Source organism: Daktulosphaira vitifoliae, unplaced genomic scaffold (genome assembly GCF_025091365.1).
Source record: "Daktulosphaira vitifoliae isolate Bord-2020 unplaced genomic scaffold, ASM2509136v1 Scaffold_4, whole genome shotgun sequence".
Taxonomy (NCBI): domain Eukaryota; kingdom Metazoa; phylum Arthropoda; class Insecta; order Hemiptera; family Phylloxeridae; genus Daktulosphaira; species Daktulosphaira vitifoliae.
The window spans coordinates 38,170,994-38,192,311 of record NW_026099575.1 but is presented as its reverse complement, the minus strand read 5'-3'; the positions used below and the strand labels follow the sequence as shown (position 1 = coordinate 38,192,311).

The window sequence follows — 21,318 nt, the reverse complement described above, 5'->3', positions numbered from 1 at the left end:
GGAGGGTGAGTGGGTGAAACAGGAGAGTTGGATTGGGTTAGGTTTCCCCTATTTAATAATAGTGATTATTTCGTATTATACAGTGCATTTCCCAAGCGATTTATTCTATTTCCATTTACATTTAAGAATTCATTAATTTTCTATCTATTTATTATCCTTATATTAAAATTAATATTTAAATCTTAGTTTTTAGCTTAGATGCAAAGCTGAGAAGGTATTAATTTTACCATGATATGTATATTTAATTATTTTTTTTTTTTGTGTCTGTCGCTACTTTTTCTCAGCTCTCACTGGACCGATTTTTTTTAACGATACGACAAAAGATCACAAATCGTATCTTGTTGAGGATAATACCCTCAAAAATTGAAAAAAAATTCTTTCGTTACCTGTAAATTGGGGAAATTCCTCAAAAAATTCTGATTTTTAAAATCGGTAAATTTCGACATTTTTTCTTTTAACTGCCATTTTTGAAAAATGAACAAATCAAAATAACCTTAAATATTTTCCTTTCATTTGATATAATTTTTTTGAAAATCTGATCCTTTACCTGACTACAGGAAGATTTTCAAAATACCATTTTTTTTATAAAAGTAGAATTTTACTTTTAAAATGTTCCGGAAAAACTGCGTCTTTTAAATATATGTTGAATTAAAGTTTATTTATGTACTAAAAGTAAAAAAAAAAATTGTACCGACGACCTATTTTCTATGTGCAATTGGCCGTCGAAATAAAACAAAAAATAAGAGTTTATTTTGCTTTTAGAATAATCCACCAATTTCTCCAATAACTTCAATAAATATCAAGGATTCCATTACTGTAGTCTCCTCTCGTGAGAAGAAATTCATATTAATATTATTTTACAATGTGGTTTTTTTTTGTAGCTATCATTTATTTTCTCAGCTCTCATTTGACCTTAATTTTTGACAAATTTTTTTTTTTTAATTAAACACTATCTACAGATTTGCACCAAACCGTGTTTCTTATGATAGTGATTTTCATCACTGTCAGATATCATCTATACTTCTCCCAACTATGCCACGTCCATACTGTACTACCTTAATATAAAAGTATTCTACACTATATTTATAAAAGATGAATAGACATTTTTATAAGGAACAAAACGTTTTTGTTGTATAACTAATCTATTATTCAACTTTATTAAATCAAAAAAAGTAACTTATATTTTGATTAGTAAATTTTATTTTAACGAACCCACCTAAGTGGGAGAGAATAAATGATTTAAGTTTTGCCAGTCTTTAAAATTTTTTTTGGTAAAATATTCTACTAAAATTTATTGTCTTCTACTAGTAATTTAAGTATATAAATGTATATTTTTAATTATTAGTTGATGGAGCTACAACACTTGCTATGATTTTGAAAATCGTTTCAAATCATTCATATTCAGAGTCTGGAGTAAGTAAAATTATTGACATAAAATTATTAGATTCTTCCTTTATGCATTATAAAGCAATCAACTTTTAGTTTCGATGCGAAACTGAAAGGTATTAACTTTACTAAGATGTGTTTTTTATGTCTGTCGCGATTATGAAATAAAAAACCAAAATTAAATTTTAAACAAAAAGAATAAAATATTTTGAAGGTTAGTATTCAATATTTTATTGTAGTTTGAAATTATACTGTTTCGATAATTTTCGATATTTTTTAAACTTTGTTTTCTTAAATCTGTCATAAATTTTTGAAAAATGAACGAATCAAAATAACCTTAGATATTTTCCTTTCATTTGATATAAATTTTTTGAAAATCTGACACTATCCACAGGGTAAGATTCAAAATAGCAAGTTTTTTACAAATGTCAACATTTTCTACTTAACTTTTGTTAAAATTTTCGGGAAATACTGAAACTTATATATATATATATCTTAAATTAAAGCTTATGTTAAAGATCATAGTATCAATGACTACGTTATTTAAAAATATGTTATTTTTAACACGCTTATATTAGTTTCACATGTATGTTATGTGTTGTGAGTTGTGAGTTGTTTGTAACTTTCCACACGCACGTGTAAATAAATTTTTATTTTTGGTTTTCGTACCCGTATACGCGTGCGTGTTATCAATTATACAGAGTGGCCCACCACTCACTGACAACTTAAATAACTTTTGATCCAGTTAATATTTTTAGCTGATTTTTTTTTTAAATATTAGTTAGACGTTAGGTCTATAGCTATATCTCAATAATTAATTTTTTTACATTTTATTAAAAATATTAATTATTTTTAAATTTTAAATAAAAAGTAAAAAAAAAATCTAAGATAGCTATTTTGTAGAGTAGAATTTAAGAAAAATTTTAGTAAAAAAATATCTTATTAATATTCAGTAGTAAATATTCTGTAGCGTTTTGAAGTTTGTGAAAATTTGAATTTTCATGTACTATTTTACGGTATTAAACATTGAAATACGTATTGAGAAAAGGACAGAAGAAAACGCTATCTTTTCATGATTACTGTGTATACATATGATGATAGTGTGTATACATTACAAACTTGGCATAAATACCATGATAAGAAATTAGATAAGGCAATTATTACTTATCACTCTCATTCAAAAGTATATTGAAAAGATAGCGTTTTCTTCTGTCCTTTTCTCAATACGTATTTCAATGTTTAATACCGTAAAATAGTACATGAAAATTCAAATTTTCACAAACTTCAAAACGCTACAGAATATTTACTACTGAATATTAATAAGATATTTTTTTACTAAAATTTTTCTTAAATTCTACTCTACAAAATAGCTATCTTAGATTTTTTTTTTACATTTTATTTAAAATTTAAAAATAATTAATATTTTTAATAAAATGTAAAAAAATTAATTATTGAGATATAGCTATAGACCTAACGTCTAACTAATATTTAAAAAAAAAATCAGCTAAAAATATTAACTGGATCAAAAGTTATTTAAGTTGTCAGTGAGTGGTGGGCCACCCTGTATATATATATATATAATAAATTTTTATTGTGATTGACACGGCCCGTGTCGCTTCGTTATACACGATGCTCCACGACTCGTGCCACCTTTATCATCCGTCGCCCTATTTTATGAGTATTTGACTGACCAACACCGCGCGTTATACGCCGCGGTGCAAAGTCCAGCAAGTGCCGCACGGCCGACGACGTCCCGACCCTAATGATACCGTAGTCTTCTTCTCAATATAAATTTAATATTGAAATTTAAAATATTATGTTGAAAATAATTTACCCGTCATTGGTAAACATGTGAGCGCGGCGCTCACACAAATAGCATTTTAAATGACAGTCACATAAATGTTTGTTATTTTGCTTGATTCTCTTATTACCTTCAAATAAAAGCTTACCAATAATTACAAAAAAAGCCGCTATCTGTATTTCCTCAAGAGTTTTCAGTGTGCAAAGTTGACTGTACCGATAAAGTGAGCGTCGCTTTCACAGTTTATCAACTTCATATTATTTTAATTGCTTATACGTTTATTTTTTTTCAAAATAATGGCCTATAAAGTTTTATCTTCGTTGGAGANTCAAAATAATGGCCAATAAAGTTTAATCTTTGTTGGAGAAGACTGTAGAACAGTTTTTAGAAGACTTATGTCAACCCAAGTGTTGACCCCGTCCAATTTTTTGAAAATGAATCGGGCAGTGACATTTCTGAACCTGCGCCTGGTACTCACAATACCAGTCGCATAAATAATAAAAATACTAGTATTTTACAAAAAATATTTTACCAATTGGTAGTGAGCAAAATGATACTTTTTTATGTATGATTTAATTTTTTGAGTTTATCGAGTAATTAATAATAAAGGAAAAAGTAACGTGTGAGCGCGGTGCTCACAGTTTAGCAATCGTGATCCGTAACATAAGTTTACCAACGACGGGTTAAAAAATTAAAAATTACATAGACAATAATAACATCAGTTCTTTAGATTAAATCTTAAGTCTACTTTATAATGTTTTATGATGTATTAGATTAAATAAAAAACAAATAACGATATTATTTTATACCTACTAATACTATGTTTAAACTTAAAAAATTACATGTTATAACTTGTCGGTAAGTACGTAAAAAAATATATTCAGTCATTAGTTTTAATATCAAATTGTTTAATTTTAGTATTTACCTAAGTACTACAAATGATGTCTAAGACGTTGATTTTCTCTGTCACCGAATAATAGGATCGTCTTAAAAATGATAATTTATAATCAGCAAAGTTAACGTAGTTCCGCCACTGAACAAGTTAAATACATTTCGAGTAACGCATCGCCGCCTAACAGCGATAAGAAAATATATTTTTATAAATAATTCTCGTATTGACATCAGATAACGCATATACACAACACAAAACACGTTTAAAAATATACTATAGTCTATACCCTTATCGGTTCGTTTTCGTGGTGAATATTAGAATAATAATATTTCAATATCTCATGTTTTTGTTTACTTGAAATGTTACAAAATGCATTGCATCTAATATTTCTATGATTAATACAATGAACTAATTTTTTTATTAAATAAGATAAATAATTAAAAATTNTTTTTTTTTTTTTTTTTTTTTTTTTGTCTGTATACGCTCAATCTCAGCTCTCACTGAACCGATTTTGATAAAAAACATGTCAAAAGATCACAAATCGTATCTGTATTCAACTATTACCCTCAAAAATTGAAAAAAAATCCCTCGTTCCCCGTAAACGGGGAAAATCCCCCAAAAAATTACAAAATTAAAAATCGCTAATGTTCGATATTTTATCATTTTTTTTACTTAAAATTGCCATAACTTTTTTAAAAATGATTTAATCAATATAATTTTTTTTTTTATAGATACCTTAGATATTTACCTATCATTTTATATATTTTTTTATAAATTTGACCCTTTCCCTGCCCATAGAAGGGGATTCAAAATGACAACTTTTTCACAAAAAATTAACTTTTTCAACATAACTTTGGAAAATGTTCCGGAAAGACTGACACTTTTATATATATCTTAAATTAAAGCTAATGTAATATACTTTAACTTGAAAAAAAAAATTTCACCTCTGGACTTGTCATCATGGTGAAAATGACTACCGTATGCAAAATATGCTATTTTTTTGAAAAAATTCTTGATATTATATTTTACATTTTTTAACATTATGATGCTATAACTTTTTAAAAAATGCATGAATCAATTCTATTTTTTAACAATAAATACTTTATAAAAAACCTCTTTCATTCGACGTCNGATAAATACTTTATATATACTTCTTTCATTCGACATACTTTTTTTTAAAATCGGACCATTTCCCTTTATACAGGGGGGGTGCAAACCTTTTAAAATGCGTATAGAAAGTAGAACTTTTTCAACTCAACTTTTGAAAATGTTCCGGAAAGACTGACACTTTTATATATACAGAGTGATTTTTTTATCATAACCCACTCAATTAATTGGAGAATAAAAATAATTTAAACATTTTTTTTTTTCATTATCTTTAGTTACACATTATTCTTGAATTATTAACTATGTATTACTTTTTAAGTTCATCCCTTATGCCTTGGAGGGGGGTCAACTTTGTTTTTTTAAATGGTAACACATATTTTTAATTTAATAAAATGTTTGAGTTTTTAATTTAATAGTAAATGGCATTTGAATTTTTAATATAACTTTATTAGTTTATTAGATATAAACATTTAAAGTTTCAAAATTTTGAGTTAATATACATGTATAATACACATGGGATTGTAAATACAGGTAGCTAATTGATTTTTTTATGATATTGCTATCATAGTCACGGATTGTTTATTATCTATTATGACTATCAATAGATATACATTCTGTATTGTCAGTTAGTGTATTTATAAACTCACAACAATGTGTCTTACTACCATTGATAATAACAATGCTTTGTACCTGCTAATATCGATTTTATAAAAATCCAATTAGCTACCTGTATTTACAATCCCATGTGTATTATACATGTATATTAACTCAAAATTTTGAAACTTTAAATGTTTATATCTAATAAACGAATAAAGTTATATTAAAAATTCAAATGACATTTGTTATTGAATTAAAAACTCAAACATTTTATTAAATTAAAAATATAAGTTACCATTTAAAAAAACAAAGTTGACACCCTTACCAGGCATAAGGAATGAACTTAAAAAGTAATACATAGTTAATAATTCAAGAATAATGTGTAACTAAAGATAGTCATAAAAAAAAAATTTTTAATTATTATTATTCTGCAAGTAATTGAGTGGGTTATGATAAAAAAATCACCCTGTATATTAAATTAAAGCTTATGTAATACACTTTAATTTAAAAAAAAAAATTTTGACCTCTGGACTTGTCTTCGTGGTGAAAACGGACATCTAAGTTAAAGAAAAATGTACGATTTCCGTGAAAAAATTCTCGTTTTTATAATATTATATTATATTATTTAATTTATATTTTATATAATCTTGGAAAAATGTATGGATCAATATTATTATTTTTTTATAGTAAATTTTAATATACCCCTTTCATCTGACACGCCTTTTTTGTAAATCGGATCATACCCCTTTATACAAGGGGGGTCAAAACTTTAAACATGTGTATTGAAACTAGGACATTTTCAATTTAATTTTTGAAAGTTTTCCGGAAATACTGACACTTTTATATATATCTTAAATTAAAGCTTATGTAATATACTTTAATTTGAAAAAAAAAATTTGACCTCTGGATTTGTCTTCATTGTAAAAATGACTACTGTATTCAAAAATTTGCTATTTTTGAGTTAAAATTCTGGGTTTTGTATTTTATTTTATTTTAAAATACNGCAAAAATATGCTATTTTTGTGTTAAAATTCTGGGTTTTGTATTTTATTTTATTTTAAAATACCTGACAAGGGGAGTACAGATTTTCATAAATATTATATAAATAAAAAATTAATATAGCATAGAAAGTTAAACTTATTTAAATTTGTTTGCTTCTTTTAAGTCGAAAAAAATAACTTTGAAATTTAAATTAGCTTAAATAGCTAATTTTTTCAATCGACGGCTTCGACGTACGGTTGCCGAATTGGTAAAACTTATGTTTTACACGCTTGGGGTACGAAGTTCCAAGCCGCGTAGACAATGAATTTTTTGCATTTTTTCTTAATTCTTTTTAAGTTAGTATAAATTTTTAACTCGTTTGATTTTTATCTCATTTAGATTCAATAACTTCAATAAAGATCAAGGATCCCATCACTTTAGTCGCCCCTTGCAAGAAGAAATTTCTTATTCGTATTAAAATTATTTTACTATATTTTAAGTTTTCGCTTCGATGCAAAGCTGAGAAGATATTTTTTTGTGACTATCATTTATTTTCTCTGCTCTAACTTGACCTACTTTTTTCAACAATACGTCAAATTACTACAATTCGTATCTAGTTGAAGATATTACTCCCTCAAAAATTAAAAAAAAATTCAATTTATCAATTAAACAGTTAGTTATTCCATGTTCTCCATAAAGACAATTAAAATCATAAATTTATAATGTTTTCAAAGTATTTATTGACGAATCAAGTTTGATATGATAGGCTTCAACTACAAAATTTAATCATTTTACTTTGTAATTTAATAATTTTTTTACTCTATTTGTGTGCGCTACTACTAGACTATAATATTAAAAATTTTTTGGTAACATGTTGCTATATAAATCATTTCTAAAAAAAATGATTGTTTTTTCTCCTGAATTAACAATTGATTTTTACAAATATAATCAAATTTTATAATACACTCAATTGAGTAAATCTTTTTAACAACTTTGTTTTGATTGGTATATTTAGTTAAAGTAAATCATTAAAATTAATTAAGTTCTCAATATTTCAATTATAGAATCTTTTCAACAAACAACAAAAGTTCCTAGGAAATTATTACTATTACTTCTATTTAAGTTATATATTACCATAAAAATGCAAAAAAATATTGAGCTTTTCTGATAAATTTACAATAAATAGTAATTATAATACTTTCTGACTGCAAATTGATCTTAACGGTACAATTTTTTTAATTGTCATAAAATTTTCTATTTTATGATGTCAATGTCAAACTTACCAATTGAGCTAAAAGTTATGGTAAGATAATTTTTTTTTTTTACTATAAACATTTACAACAATCAACTTTAAACGATTAAAAAAATAGGTTAAATATGTCATTTTTCTTATTTTTAACTTATTAATAATCAAAATCAGTATTAATTTAAAACTTTTTTTTTTGTTCTTAATTATTTTTTTTTATATGTAAATACTATCTTTTTAATAATATTAAAACTTAAAAGTGATAGAAATTGTCTAATTGCACATTTGAAAACTTCGCGATATGTTGATTTAGAATAGTATATTTTTGTTTCTGATGGAAGTTCCTTGTAGTCCAGTGTATAAAACTTATAACTTTGTTAACTGTTATAACTTTATTAAAAATGACCAAATAAGTGTATTTTTTTTTTATTTAGATGCATGTCTTTTCTATCATTTGGTTTTTTTTTATAAATCTAACCCTTTACCTGCCCACAAGAGGAATTCAAAATAATAACTTTTTTTTTTTTAGTTAAAGTAAATCAGTAAAATTAATTCTGTTCTGGATATTTCAATTGTAGAATCTTTTTAAATACCAAAAATTACTTAGAAATGATATTATGATTTCTATTTAAGTGGTCTACTACGATAAAAATGCAAAAAAATAATGATTTTTTCTGATAAATATACTGTAAATAGTAATTATAAAATTTCCTGACTGCATATTAATCTTAAAAATAACATTGTTTTAATTCTCATAAAATCTTCTATTTAATGATACATTCTAGTCAACGAAGGGGTAATTTTGGAGAATAGCAGGAAAATTCCCAACCAAGTTTTTTTTCTTTGTTTTAATTAGGCAATTGGTGAATTATTCCAAAAGCAACATCAACACTTATTTCTTTAATTATATCCTGATTAGTAGTTATTTGATTTTAAAATAAAGTATATGAATAAATACTAATTATAATTATTAAATTTGGTATGAAATTGATATTCAATAATTTAATATTGTAATTTAAACTGAGAAATTATAAAAATAATATAGAAGTTGTATTTTGCTTTATTTTTACGTGTATAAAAATTTAAAGGGCTTGATACAATAATTATCAATAAAAACTGTTTGTTACTATAAATGAATGCACTGGACTTCAAAGAACTTTCATCAGAAGCAAAAATATACTTTTCTAAATCAAAGTTTCGCGTTGTTTTCAAATCTGCAATTAGACTTTATCTATCAGTTCTAATTTTTTATATTATTACTAATTACATATAAGAAATAATTAAAAGAAAAAAAAATTGTTTTCCAATTATTACTGATTTGATTTTTAATATAAAACCAAATTTTCATTTTTAATCTATTTTTTGGTTCTTTAAAATTGATGAAAAATTTTTGATAAAGATTTATGAAAGTTTATAGCAAAAAAAATTGAATTTATTACAATAACTTTTAGCTCAATTACAAGTTTAAAATTGACATCTAGGCCAGTCAACAAAGGAAAAATTTCTTAAAAAATTCCCAACCAAATTTTGTTTTATTAATAGTTGAATTAAAATATGTATAATGACATACTAATAGTCCTCATTGATTGGAATTGAGCTTTTTTTTTACAACCTCGCAAAAGTTCAAAAATATGAGCTTTTTTAATTTTCTCAAAAAATATTTAGCTTACAAAAAAAGTTATCTAAAAGACAATTATAAACAAAAAAATTTTCTTATATTTTTTCATTTAATCAAATATTTTTCGCGTTACATTACATTTAATATGAGTATTAAAATTTATATTCCATTTTTTTCATTTTATGGTTACTTTTTATCATGTTATACATTAGACACAATGTTATAAATGTATATGTGTGTATGTATGAGTTTATTTATTTATAGTATCATTTAATTGTAGTGTATATTAAGATAAACCGATAGAGTAGGTAATTGATTTGACACTATATTGTTTAAACCCAACTAAACGCTAAATTGTACATTCCCAAACAACAATCATATTATGTCAATTGCCACTGGAATTTCTGGTAATCTTTTTATTTTTCTATGTCTTAATCCCAACAAATTGGGGTCGGCCACACTTATCCTAAGATTCCACTTGACACGATCTCCCACATCTTCAAAAAATATCATCAAAAAATCATTAAGTTTAAATGTATTTGTTAAAAATTATTATTTTTTGTTTACTTGAAATGTTACAAAATGCATTGCATCTAATATTGCTATGATTAATACAATGAACTAATTTTTTTATTAAATAACATAAATAATTAAAAATTTCGCTCTGAGGCCCCTTTAACAACGAGGCCCACCGAAAACCCCGCCTTTACACATATGTAGTTCCGCCTCTGTTAAAATTTAATAACTTCAATAAATATTAAGGACCCCATCACTGTAGTCTCCTTAGTAAGAAGAAATTTCTTATTAATATTAAAATTATTTTACTATGTGGTTTTTTTGGTGAGCTGTCATTGATTTTCTTAGCGCTCACTTAATTTACTTTTTTCAATGATACGTCAAATGATTACAATTCGTATATAGCTGAAAATATTATCCTCAAAAATTGAAAAAAAATTATAATTTATCAATTAAACATTTACTTAATCCATGTTCTCAATACAGATAATTAATATTTTTTTTATAAGTATTATTTACTCATATTATGATAATTAGTAATTGTTGGATACACATCGGTCAAATGTACTATCCAGAAATTGATTATTTATGCTATCGCGTGCTATATCTAGTTGTTGTTTGTCTTCTCTCTATGTTTGCATTGTCGCCGCCTCCTAAGCGCATTTTTAGCTATAAGCGCTATGGTGTTTGCGAACCAGAAGTTTTGTATTCGTTTTGCTGTAAAAGTAAAAACAGCTTATTTTTATACTTTGTTATTTGAAAGGTTTCAACGCCTAATTACAACCTTTTCAAATGTTTATACTGACTTTAATATAAACTACTTAAGTTGTTGAGTTGAATTTTATAGTGTAGAACTATTATTAGTTGAAACAAATCATAAAAAATGAAAAAAAAATAACTTTTCTGAAATTAGTATTTCTTCTGTACCACGAGTTACTTTTCTTTAAATCAGTTTTAGTTCTATAATATTTAAAATGGATAAAACCAGGATTTAACAGTTTATAATGCCTTAGAACAATGGGATTTGGTAGATAAAGTTCAGGCTTTAAGTTGTGATACAACAAATTCAATTACTGGACGTCTAATGGTCCTTGTATACTTTTAGAACAAGAGTTAAATAAAAATATTCTTTATATGTCATGATGAAATCATATTTTTAAATTAATTTAAAAAAAATGTTTTTTAAATAGAATTCAAAAATCATCTGGTCCCGTTGTTGCTTGGTCTTTTGTTGTGGTCTTTTTGTCGGCCTGTAACAACAACGTTGTTTGCCACTCGCATAACAACTAGTTACATTAGACAGGGTCGCCACCACCTAGACGAGGTGTTACACCTATCAGATATGATTACCCGACCATAGGTGGAATTTAATTTTAAGTTAATTAATAGTTTAATTTAAATTAATATGTCGTTATATGTATAAATGATTAAAACACATCGTGTTTTATTAACCACAACTATGACAATTGAAGTTATATGTGGTTGATATGTAAAACATACCGTAACTCGTGTCTAGATTAAGGAACAGGGATAAAATACACGCGAGTACTTAAGTTACTCGCGCAATAAAATAAATATTACAGTTAAAATTGATAAGGAAATTTAACTTAATTGTTGAAAAAAAGAAAATTAAGTTAAACATGGACAAAAATACGAATGCATCAAAAACCATGTCTACAAATAAAGGCAAAAAAATAAAATAAAATATTTAAACAAAAAAACAAATAATATTACTAACATCACGGACGATATTGCAACACATTCGTTAATGTTAATCGAAAATTATTGAAAAAAACTTGTTTTTTCTATTATTTACTATTCAAAACCTTCAATTTTTTAAATTTTAATTTTAAAAAAACACATCAGAATAAAATTAATACCGTCTCAGCTTCACATTGAAGCTAAAATAATGTTAACTTACAAATTTATAAATAATCAGAAACTATTTACAAAAAAAAACATACTAAAAAATTTACTACATATTTTAAATAATAAATAATAATAATATTAAAAATATATAATTAATATTAAATACAAATATTTAAAATATTGTTTATTATGGTACTTAGTATCCGAAACGACAGCATTGGCATTTTTTGATAATGATTTATGAGAAAATACTAAAATTAAAATGATAAATTCATTAAATAATCGGGAAGAAGATCCATGTACAAACATATGTATAGTAATAGCAGTAAATGAAATTTATGGTTTTAAAATAAAAGTATTGATGATTTTATTTCAACTTAGTCAAAAAAGTTGTTTGAAAAATATAACATTGAAACTGATTTTTTAAATATCAATCCTTGGTTGTGGAAAACAACAGTCAATATATCAGAGAAAAAATAATAGTAAATAATTTAAAAGTTATAAATGATTTAGCAGAGAGGGGCGTGAAACTCATAGAAGAGTATAATAATATATTAACAAAAGACGAAGCACAAAAACAATACCTATAACAGATTGTTACAAAATACAGCGTTGTTTTCCTAATTACAATAAAAGCACATTATGCTAAGAATTTAAAAAAAAATAAATTATTTAAAATGTGTAGTAAATCTTTTTAGTACTTTTTTTTTCTTTAATAGTTTCTGATTGTATATAAATTTGTAAGTTAACATTATTTTAGCATCAAAGTGAAGCTGAGACAGTATTAATTTTACTCTAATGTTTTTTTTTTAATTAAAATTAAAAAAATTGTAAGTTTTTAATAGTAAATAATAGAAAAAATGTCAAATTAAAAATGTATAGAAAATTAAATTTAAAACAACGGTTAAATGAATTTTTTTTTGTTTTTATAATGGACGATTTATAAATTAATAATTTTAACGGTATAAATAGAACATATACGTTTTTATTTTTATAGGGCTAAATAAGAACTTTTCGAAAATTTTTGTACATACAGAGTGATATTTTTATCATAACCCACTCAATTGCTTGCAGAATATNGTTGAAAGAAATCCGTTCGGTGAGAGCTGAGAAAAAGTGGAAACAGACAAAAAAAAAAAAAAAAAAAAAAAACACATCATAGTAAAATTAATACCTTCTCAGCTTCGCATCGAAGCTAAAAATGTTTAAATTATTATTACTCTGTAAGTAATTGAGTGGGTTATGATAAAAAAATCACTCTGTATACTTTTTATAGAAAAATTGTATACCTACAAAAAAGGCCAAATAAACGTTTTCGCAAAAGTTAAAGTTTTTGAGAAAAAATAAAAAATCACCCTTTTGGGGGGGGGGGTATTTTTAACCCCCCCGGGGTACGTCTTAGAGTTTACCAATCGTCTCCAAATTTTGTACAATTTATTTTTTCATGTATTCGAATAATTCTAGGGGTGGCACTTTGTAATTTTTAAATTTTATAAATAAGGGGTACCTTAATATACAACAAAGATATAATGCACTTTTATAGAATTTCATTTTATTTAATTTTATAAAAATTAAAAAAAGTTATTATTAATTAATTTAAAAAACTAAATTTTTAATATTATTAATTTTTTACAAATTTTCAAAAAAAGCTGTTTTTTATGATTTGTTTCAACTAATACTAGTTCAATGCTATAAAATTCAACTCAATAAGTAATATAAGCATTAAAGACAGTATAAACATTTGAAAAAGTTGTAATGAAGCGTTGCAACTTTTAAAATAACAAAGTATAAAAAATAAGCTGTTTAATTATTTTCGTGTTAACAATATTGTTATCACATGTAAAAAATTCAATAAATTTTATAAAATAATATATCAAAATATTTGTCTTTACATAAGTTTTTTTTTATACTTATAAATCATAGAATTTGTAATCAGGATAATAAATAAGGAAATAGGAGTTGATTTTGCTTTTCCAATTATCCACCAATTTTTTTAAAATTAAACATTATGTGCGTATGATTTTAGTAGGAAAAATGAGACTGAAGAAAGAATCCTGTATTTCGTAGCATCTATGATCTTGCTGTGATTAATATTTATTTTAAAAATAGGGAAGAACTATATATAACTTATAAGAGTGGAAGTAATAGATCAAAGGTTTTAAAGTGAACATTAATGAGAAAAGGAGTCCCAAAAAGGTGCATTAATATAATAGACAATATGTATGATGACACTTGTACCAGGGTAAAAAGTGTGGGAAGAGTAATACACGATTTTATGATAAGAGTAGGAGTGTACCAATGTTTTTCTTTAAGCACTTACTTATTTTCTATAGTGATGGATGAAATTACTAGAGAAATACAAGGAGAGGTGCCGTGGTGCATATTGTTCGCTGACGATATAGTGTTAATAAGAGAAAATAGGGGGGAAATTAACCAAAGGCTAGAGATGTAGATATTAACTCTTGAAGGAAAGGAATTAAGAATAAGTAGCAGTAAGACAGAGTATATAGAGTACGAGTTTAACAAAAGAGAACACGAGCTAGGTGAAATGAGGAGATCAATGACAATAAGCGAGAGCGTGAAAGGAGAGGTGGAAAGTTTTAAATATTTAGGATCAGTTGTGCAACAGAACGGTGGTTTTAACAAGAATTTAAGACACAGGGTTATGTACGGGTGGGTTAAGTGGAAAAAAGCGTTTTGGTGTTATGCGATAAGAGAATTCTAATGAGGCTGAAAGGTTAGTTCAATAAAACTGTAGTGAGATGTATGGTTCAGAGTGTTATGTAGTTGACAAGATAATAGAGCAGAGAATAAGTGTAGCAGAGATGAGAATGCTAAGATAGATGAGTGGAGTGACTAGAAAAGATAGTATAAGGAACGAACATATAAAAGGGACGCTACACCTATAAATATATATATATATATATATAGGTGTAGCGTCAATCGTGGATAAGGTGAGAGAAATAGACTTAGACGATTTGGTCATGTTATGTGGAAAGAGGAATTGGAAGCTGTAAAAACAGTTATATAAATAAATGTTGAAGGAAGAAGAAGCAGAGAAAGACCAAAAAAGAGATGGAGGAAATTTTTGAATGCGATATGAGGGTAGATCATGTCCAGTGGAAGTTTAGTATAAGAGTAGCCGACCCATAGTAGTTGGGATTAAGGCGAGTAAAAAGAATAAAATATGAAGTGGAGGTTAATGAATTATTTTATATTTACAAAAAAGTATACTTTTCTAATTTCTTATAATATCTATCTGTGTTCAAATCTTAGGTCTTGCTCAGTAGGTCGGCGACCCTCTTTTCTTATTTTGTCACCCCCATCTAAGGTACAACATATTGTCCATTACAATATAGAAGAAATCAAAAAAAAAACCCAGCACAGGGAGATCGTGGCACAGTGGTGCCGTGTTATAGTTGGATCAAGTATAATGATATCTGACAGTGATTAAAATCATTATCAAAAATAAACGCTTCGAGGCAGATCTTTAGATTGTGTTTAATTTTAAAAAAATTGGTGTATTATTCCAAAAGCTACTTGATCTGCTAGTTCCTTATTAATATCCTAATTAAGATAAAGTATGTCGAATGAAAAAGGGAATATTAAAAAATATTATTTCTCATAAAATTATTGTACTGATACATGCATTTTTCAAAAAGTTATAGCATTATAAAGTTAAAAATTTTAAAAATAAAATCGAGAATTTTCACACGAAAATAGCATTTAATAGTTATTTTCACCACGAAAACAAGTCTAGAAGTCAAATTTTTTTGTTTTATCATAATAAAGTATATTATATTACCTATAATTTAAGATATATATAAAAGTGTCAGACCTTCCGGAACAGTTTCAAAAGTTAAGTTGAAAAAGTAATTTTTTGTGAAAAAGTTGTCATTTTAAATCCCCTTCTGTGGGCAAGTAAAGGGTCACATATAAAAAAAAAATATACAAAATGATAGGTAAAGACATTAAGCATCTATAAAAAAAAAAATTATATTGATATGTTCATTTTTGAAATAGTTACGGCAGTTTTTAGTGAAAAAAATTGAAAAAATTTTGAAAATTAGCGATTTTTAAATTTGTAATTTTTTTGGAAGTTTCCCCCATTTACGCGGAACGAGGGAATTTTTTTCAATTTTTAAGGATAATATCTTCGACTAGATACGATTTGTGATCTTTTGACGTATCATTGAAAGAAATGGGTTCGGTGAGAGCTGATAAAAATTGGTAACAGACACAAAAAAAAAAAAAAAAACACATCTTAGTAAAACCAATACCTTCTCAGCTTCGCATCGAAGCTAAAATTCATAATTTAATAAAAATAATCTTATTTTTATTTTTCAACTAATTAATTAGTTCATTATAATTGAATCATTCTGTATAATAAAAGTGATTTTTATTGTAGGTGATAAGATTTACTGTAGATCAAGTAACATATTGTACAAAAATAATTATAGAAAATGATGTTGATAAAGACGGATTTTTAACAATTGATGAACTAACTACAGTATTATGTAAATTTATTGATGGAAAAATCGTTAAAGTAATTGGTACTTTCGAAACATATTTTCAAAGTAAAATAAAATATATATTAAAATTATAAACTATTTTTCTAACTTAAATAATTTTTTTAGAACGACATTTACTATGTTACATGCTTACTATTTTCGAATATCTTTTGCCAGAACAACCCATAATATAGTATAACAAACAATAAAAGAAAACATAACAAATCATTAATTATCATCAAAAAATGTTTTTTGTTAAAAATTATTGTTATATTTTAAGATTATAAACTAAATTTTTTAACTTGATTTTTAGTCTACAATTTAAATAAAAAATTTATTTTTAAATTTATGTTGTAATTTTTCTTAATGTTAATTATTTATTGTATAAATTGTACATGTGACATAATATTAGGGGTCCATTTAATACTTGGGGATCTTGGTCGAAACAAAGAATTGAAAGCTACCCGACGTCTGTCCAAATATTGTCCTCATTTCCTTAAATGAGGTTTATTTACCTGAAGGAGAGACAGGTACCTTAGTAACTAGTTAGAGATTATACAGAGTGTTCAGTAAATAAGGAAATAGGTCAGAGACTGAAACGAACCTAAAAAAACAGTTCTTCAACCGGAATCTTTAAATTTTTTAGAATTACAACCAGAATAGGAATTTTTATTTTCAGATAGCCACAAATCAGTACCAAACCGGAACCTTTAATAATAAAGGTTCGTTTAAATGGTACTTAGCCGTCAAGCAGCATTTTATATTTATAATTCTAACAACGTTTGATTTTTTTGATAACAACTGAGAATTATTTTGGTAAGAATAAGTAAAAGCTTTATTTTATAAAATTAGTAAAATGTATGAACTAATTAAGAGTTCCATGAAATGTTTGTTGTCTAAAAATTATTATATTTCTATTTTTTAAATGAAATAATTATATTTAAAACATAATACACATAATTATCGACTGTTTATTTACTGTAGATCTCTAAATTGTTACTTATGCTGTGATAGTCATTAATATAAGTTATAGTAATATTGTATGGTTTTGTTTCTTGTGTTTTTTTTCCACGGACTTTGGTCCGCGTCTTCCTCAAACGCGACAACTGATAAAACGTTTAACAGTTTGTACAGTTTTATGGCTTTAATAATAAATTAAACTTCTTTTAGATTTAGTGATTATGATAATTTTGTTATTATTTAACGACTTTGCGCGCTGATGAATTCTATTTCAAATAATACATGAATATCCATTAATAAACGCATGCCATTTTGTGGATTTTATTTTATTATTTCAATGATATTTTTGATTAAAATTAATAATATATATAAAATAATAATATCCACCTGAGATATCATGGGTAAAAGTAAATTTGTAATTAATAATTATTTTATCTACTGTGAAAAAAATAAGACATCAACGAGTAAATACTGTTCTAAGGTGTATGAAGTAAGTTTATTTGTAGATGTATTTCGTAATATGAACTATCTCATTTTAGCTTCGATGCGAAGCTGAGAAGGTATTAATTTTACCATGATGTGTTTTTTTTTTTGTCGCCACTTTTTCTCAGCTCTTACTGGACCGATTTCTTTCAACAATACGTCAAAAGATCAAAAATTGTATCTAGTTGAAGACATAACCCTTAAAAATTGAAAAATTTTCCCTCGTTCCCCGCTAATGGGGGAAATATCCAAAAAAATTACAAATTTAAAAATCGGTAAATTTTGTCATTTTTTTCACTTTTTTTTCTTAAAACTTCCATAACTTTTTCAAAAATAAACAAATCAACATAATTATTTTTATACTAAAACCTTAGATATTTTTCTTTCATTTGATATCATTTTTTTGAAAATCTAACACTGAACCTGCTCATTGGGGGGGATTTAAAATAGCAACTTTTTTACAAAAACTAACTTTTTCAACTTAATTTTTGAAAATGTTCCGGAAATACTGCGTCCTTTAAACATATATCAAATTAAAGCTTATTTTATGTACTACAAAATGAAAAAAAAAAATTTGTCCCGACACCTTATCTTCTATGTGCAAATGGCTGTCGAAATTATAAAAAAAATGTAATGTTTGCGATAAAAATCACCTTTTATAACGATGTTTTTTGTACTTAAAACTGCCATAACTTTTTCAAATATTAACTAATCAAAATAATATTTCTTTATATTGAAACCTTAGGTAATTTTCTTTCATTTGATATCATTTTTTTTTGAAAATCTAACACTTATTCTGCTCACAGGGGGGATTTAAAATAGCAACTTTTTTACAAAAACTAACTTTTTCAACTTAATTTTTGAAAATGTTCCGGAAATACTGCGTCCTTTAAACATATATCAAATTAAAGCTTATTTTATGTACTACAAAATGAAAAAAAAAAAAATTTGTCACGACACTTTATCTTCTGCATGTAAACGGCTGCCGTAGTTAAAAAAACACTATTTTTGTGTTAAAATTTTCGATTTTCGATTTTAAATTTTCAACTTAGAAATGCTATAACTTTTCAAAAAATGTAATTATCAGCACAATTTTTTTTCTAAATACATTATAAGTACATCTTTCAATTGACATACTTTTTATTAAAATTGGACTATTTCCCCATATGTAGGGGGCGTTCAAAACTTGAAACATTGTATAAAAAATAGAACTTTTTCAACTTAACTTTTGAAAGTGTTCCGGAAATACTGCGTCCTTTAATCATATATCAAATTAAAGCTAATTTATGTACTGTAAAATGAAAAAAAAAAATTTGTCCCGACACTTTATCTTCTGCATGCAAATGTCTGCCGTATCTAAAAATATGCTATTATTATGTTAAAATTCTTATCCCGACACCTTATCTACTATGTGCAAATTGCTGTCGAAATTTAAAAAAAAATGTAATATTAGCGATAAAAATCACCTTCTATAAGGATGTTTTTTGTACTTAAAACTGCCATAACTTTCTCAAATATTAACAAATCAAAATAATATTTTTTTATATTGAAACCTTAGATATTTTCCTTTCATTTGATATCATTTTTTTTGAAAATCTAACACTTATTCTGCTCACAAAGGGGATTTAAAATAGCAACTTTTTTACAAAAACTAACTTTTTCAACTTAATTTTAAAATAGCTACCGTATTTAAAAATATGCTATTGCACTGATTTTCATAGATATTATATCAATCTAAATGACATAGTATAAAAAATTAATCATATTTTAATTTTTTTGTTTCTTTGAAGTCGAGAAAAATAACTTTAAAATTTGAACTAGCTAAATTTCCATTTTTATTAAGTGACGAATGAGTCGTACGGTTTTTGAGACGGTAACACTTTGGTCTTTCACGACTGTGGCACTGAATTTTTTTTTAATTCTTTTTGAGTTAAAAAAAAATGTTTATCTCATTTAGATTCAATAACTTAAATAAATATCAAGGATTCCATTACTGTAGTCTCCTCTTGTGAGAAGAAATTCATATTAATATTATTTTACTATGTGGTTTTTTTTTTTTTGTAGCTATCATTTATTTTCTCAGCTCTCATTTGACCTACTTTTTTGACAAATTTTTTTTTTAAATTAAACACTATCTATAGATTTGCATCGAAGCGTTTTTTATGATAGTGATTTTAATCACTGTCAGATTAAATCTATACTGGAACCAACTATGCCATGTCCCCACTGTACTGGGTTTTTTAAAATAACTTATTAATGTTAGCGTTTTCTTACTAGATTAATTAAATCTCTTCAGATTTTATAAACAATTTAACTGAAATAACTTTTATTATGTATAAAAAAATAATAGTATTAAATCTGTATAGTATAAAAACATTGATTTTATTTAAAAGTTATTATCTAAGTAAATTTCAAATTTAAAGTATAGCTATAATTTACATATTCATTTTTATTTATTTTATACTTTTCTATTTTAATTGTTCTGTAATTGACTGTTCTAGATATACTGAAAAATGCAAGTATTATTAAAATATTAGATAAAGTGAGAGCTTTAACTAAATAATCAAACAGATCAATATTTAATTAATAAAGAAAATTTAAATATGCTAATATTGGATTTTATCACACGTTGATATGCTTTGCAGAATTATGTATCACAAAGAATTTATTAGAAGTATTGCTGCAAATAATACCAAAATAAAAAAATATTTTTTAAAATCTGATGAGTGGACACAGGTTAAAAATTTAATTGATGTTCTATTATCTGCAAAATATCATTCTGTCAGATATCATCTATACTGGATCCAACTATGCCACGACCCCACTGTGCCGCCACCCCACTGTGATGGGTTTTTTTGGATATAAAATTGTAAAAATAAGAATTTTTTTTATATCTTTATTGATGTATAGATTGCTACTGTATTTATTATTATTAATAACAAATAAATTTATTGGTAATTTAATAATTTTAGGAAAACCATACAACTAATTTAGAAAAAAACATAAAGAACTTTATGAGCAATTCATTAAAAAAATTTAATGAATTGAAACTTAAAAGTTCGTGTTCTTATAAACAAAACAAAATTAATATTATTTTCAAGTTCAAGTTCAATGAAATAAAAATAAAGAATAACGTGAAAGTATTATTATATGTTATTTAAATCATGTTTTAATAAAATATATTAAAACAAAAACGGTAGCACAGTGGGGTCGCGGCATAGTGGAGACATTGCATAGTTGGGTCCAGATAGATTTAATCTGACAGTGATTAAAATCACTATCATAAGAAACGCTTCGATGCAAATCTGTAGATAGTGTTTAATTTTAAAAAATTGATGGATAATTGCAAAA

At 25.4% G+C, this 21,318-nt stretch overlaps 1 protein-coding gene across 3 annotated transcripts in view; it reads left to right on the top strand.

Annotated features, from left to right (window-relative positions):
* LOC126906095 (uncharacterized) overlaps positions 1-16,822 on the top strand; it is a 24,724-nt gene extending 7,902 nt beyond the window's left edge. The window contains exons 3-5 of one of the 3 annotated variants that reach the window (XM_050686373.1): positions 1,346-1,413; positions 16,422-16,559; positions 16,651-16,822. In XM_050686373.1, the coding sequence (XP_050542330.1) occupies positions 1,346-1,413; positions 16,422-16,559; positions 16,651-16,713 (269 nt within the window). In that variant the 3' untranslated portion in view covers positions 16,714-16,822. Of the gene's footprint in view, positions 1-1,345; positions 1,414-16,421; positions 16,591-16,650 lie in introns of all 3 variants that reach the window. The other 2 variants (XM_050686372.1, XM_050686374.1) reach the window with 2 other exon arrangements.
* The last annotated feature ends 4,496 nt before the right edge of the window (positions 16,823-21,318 follow it).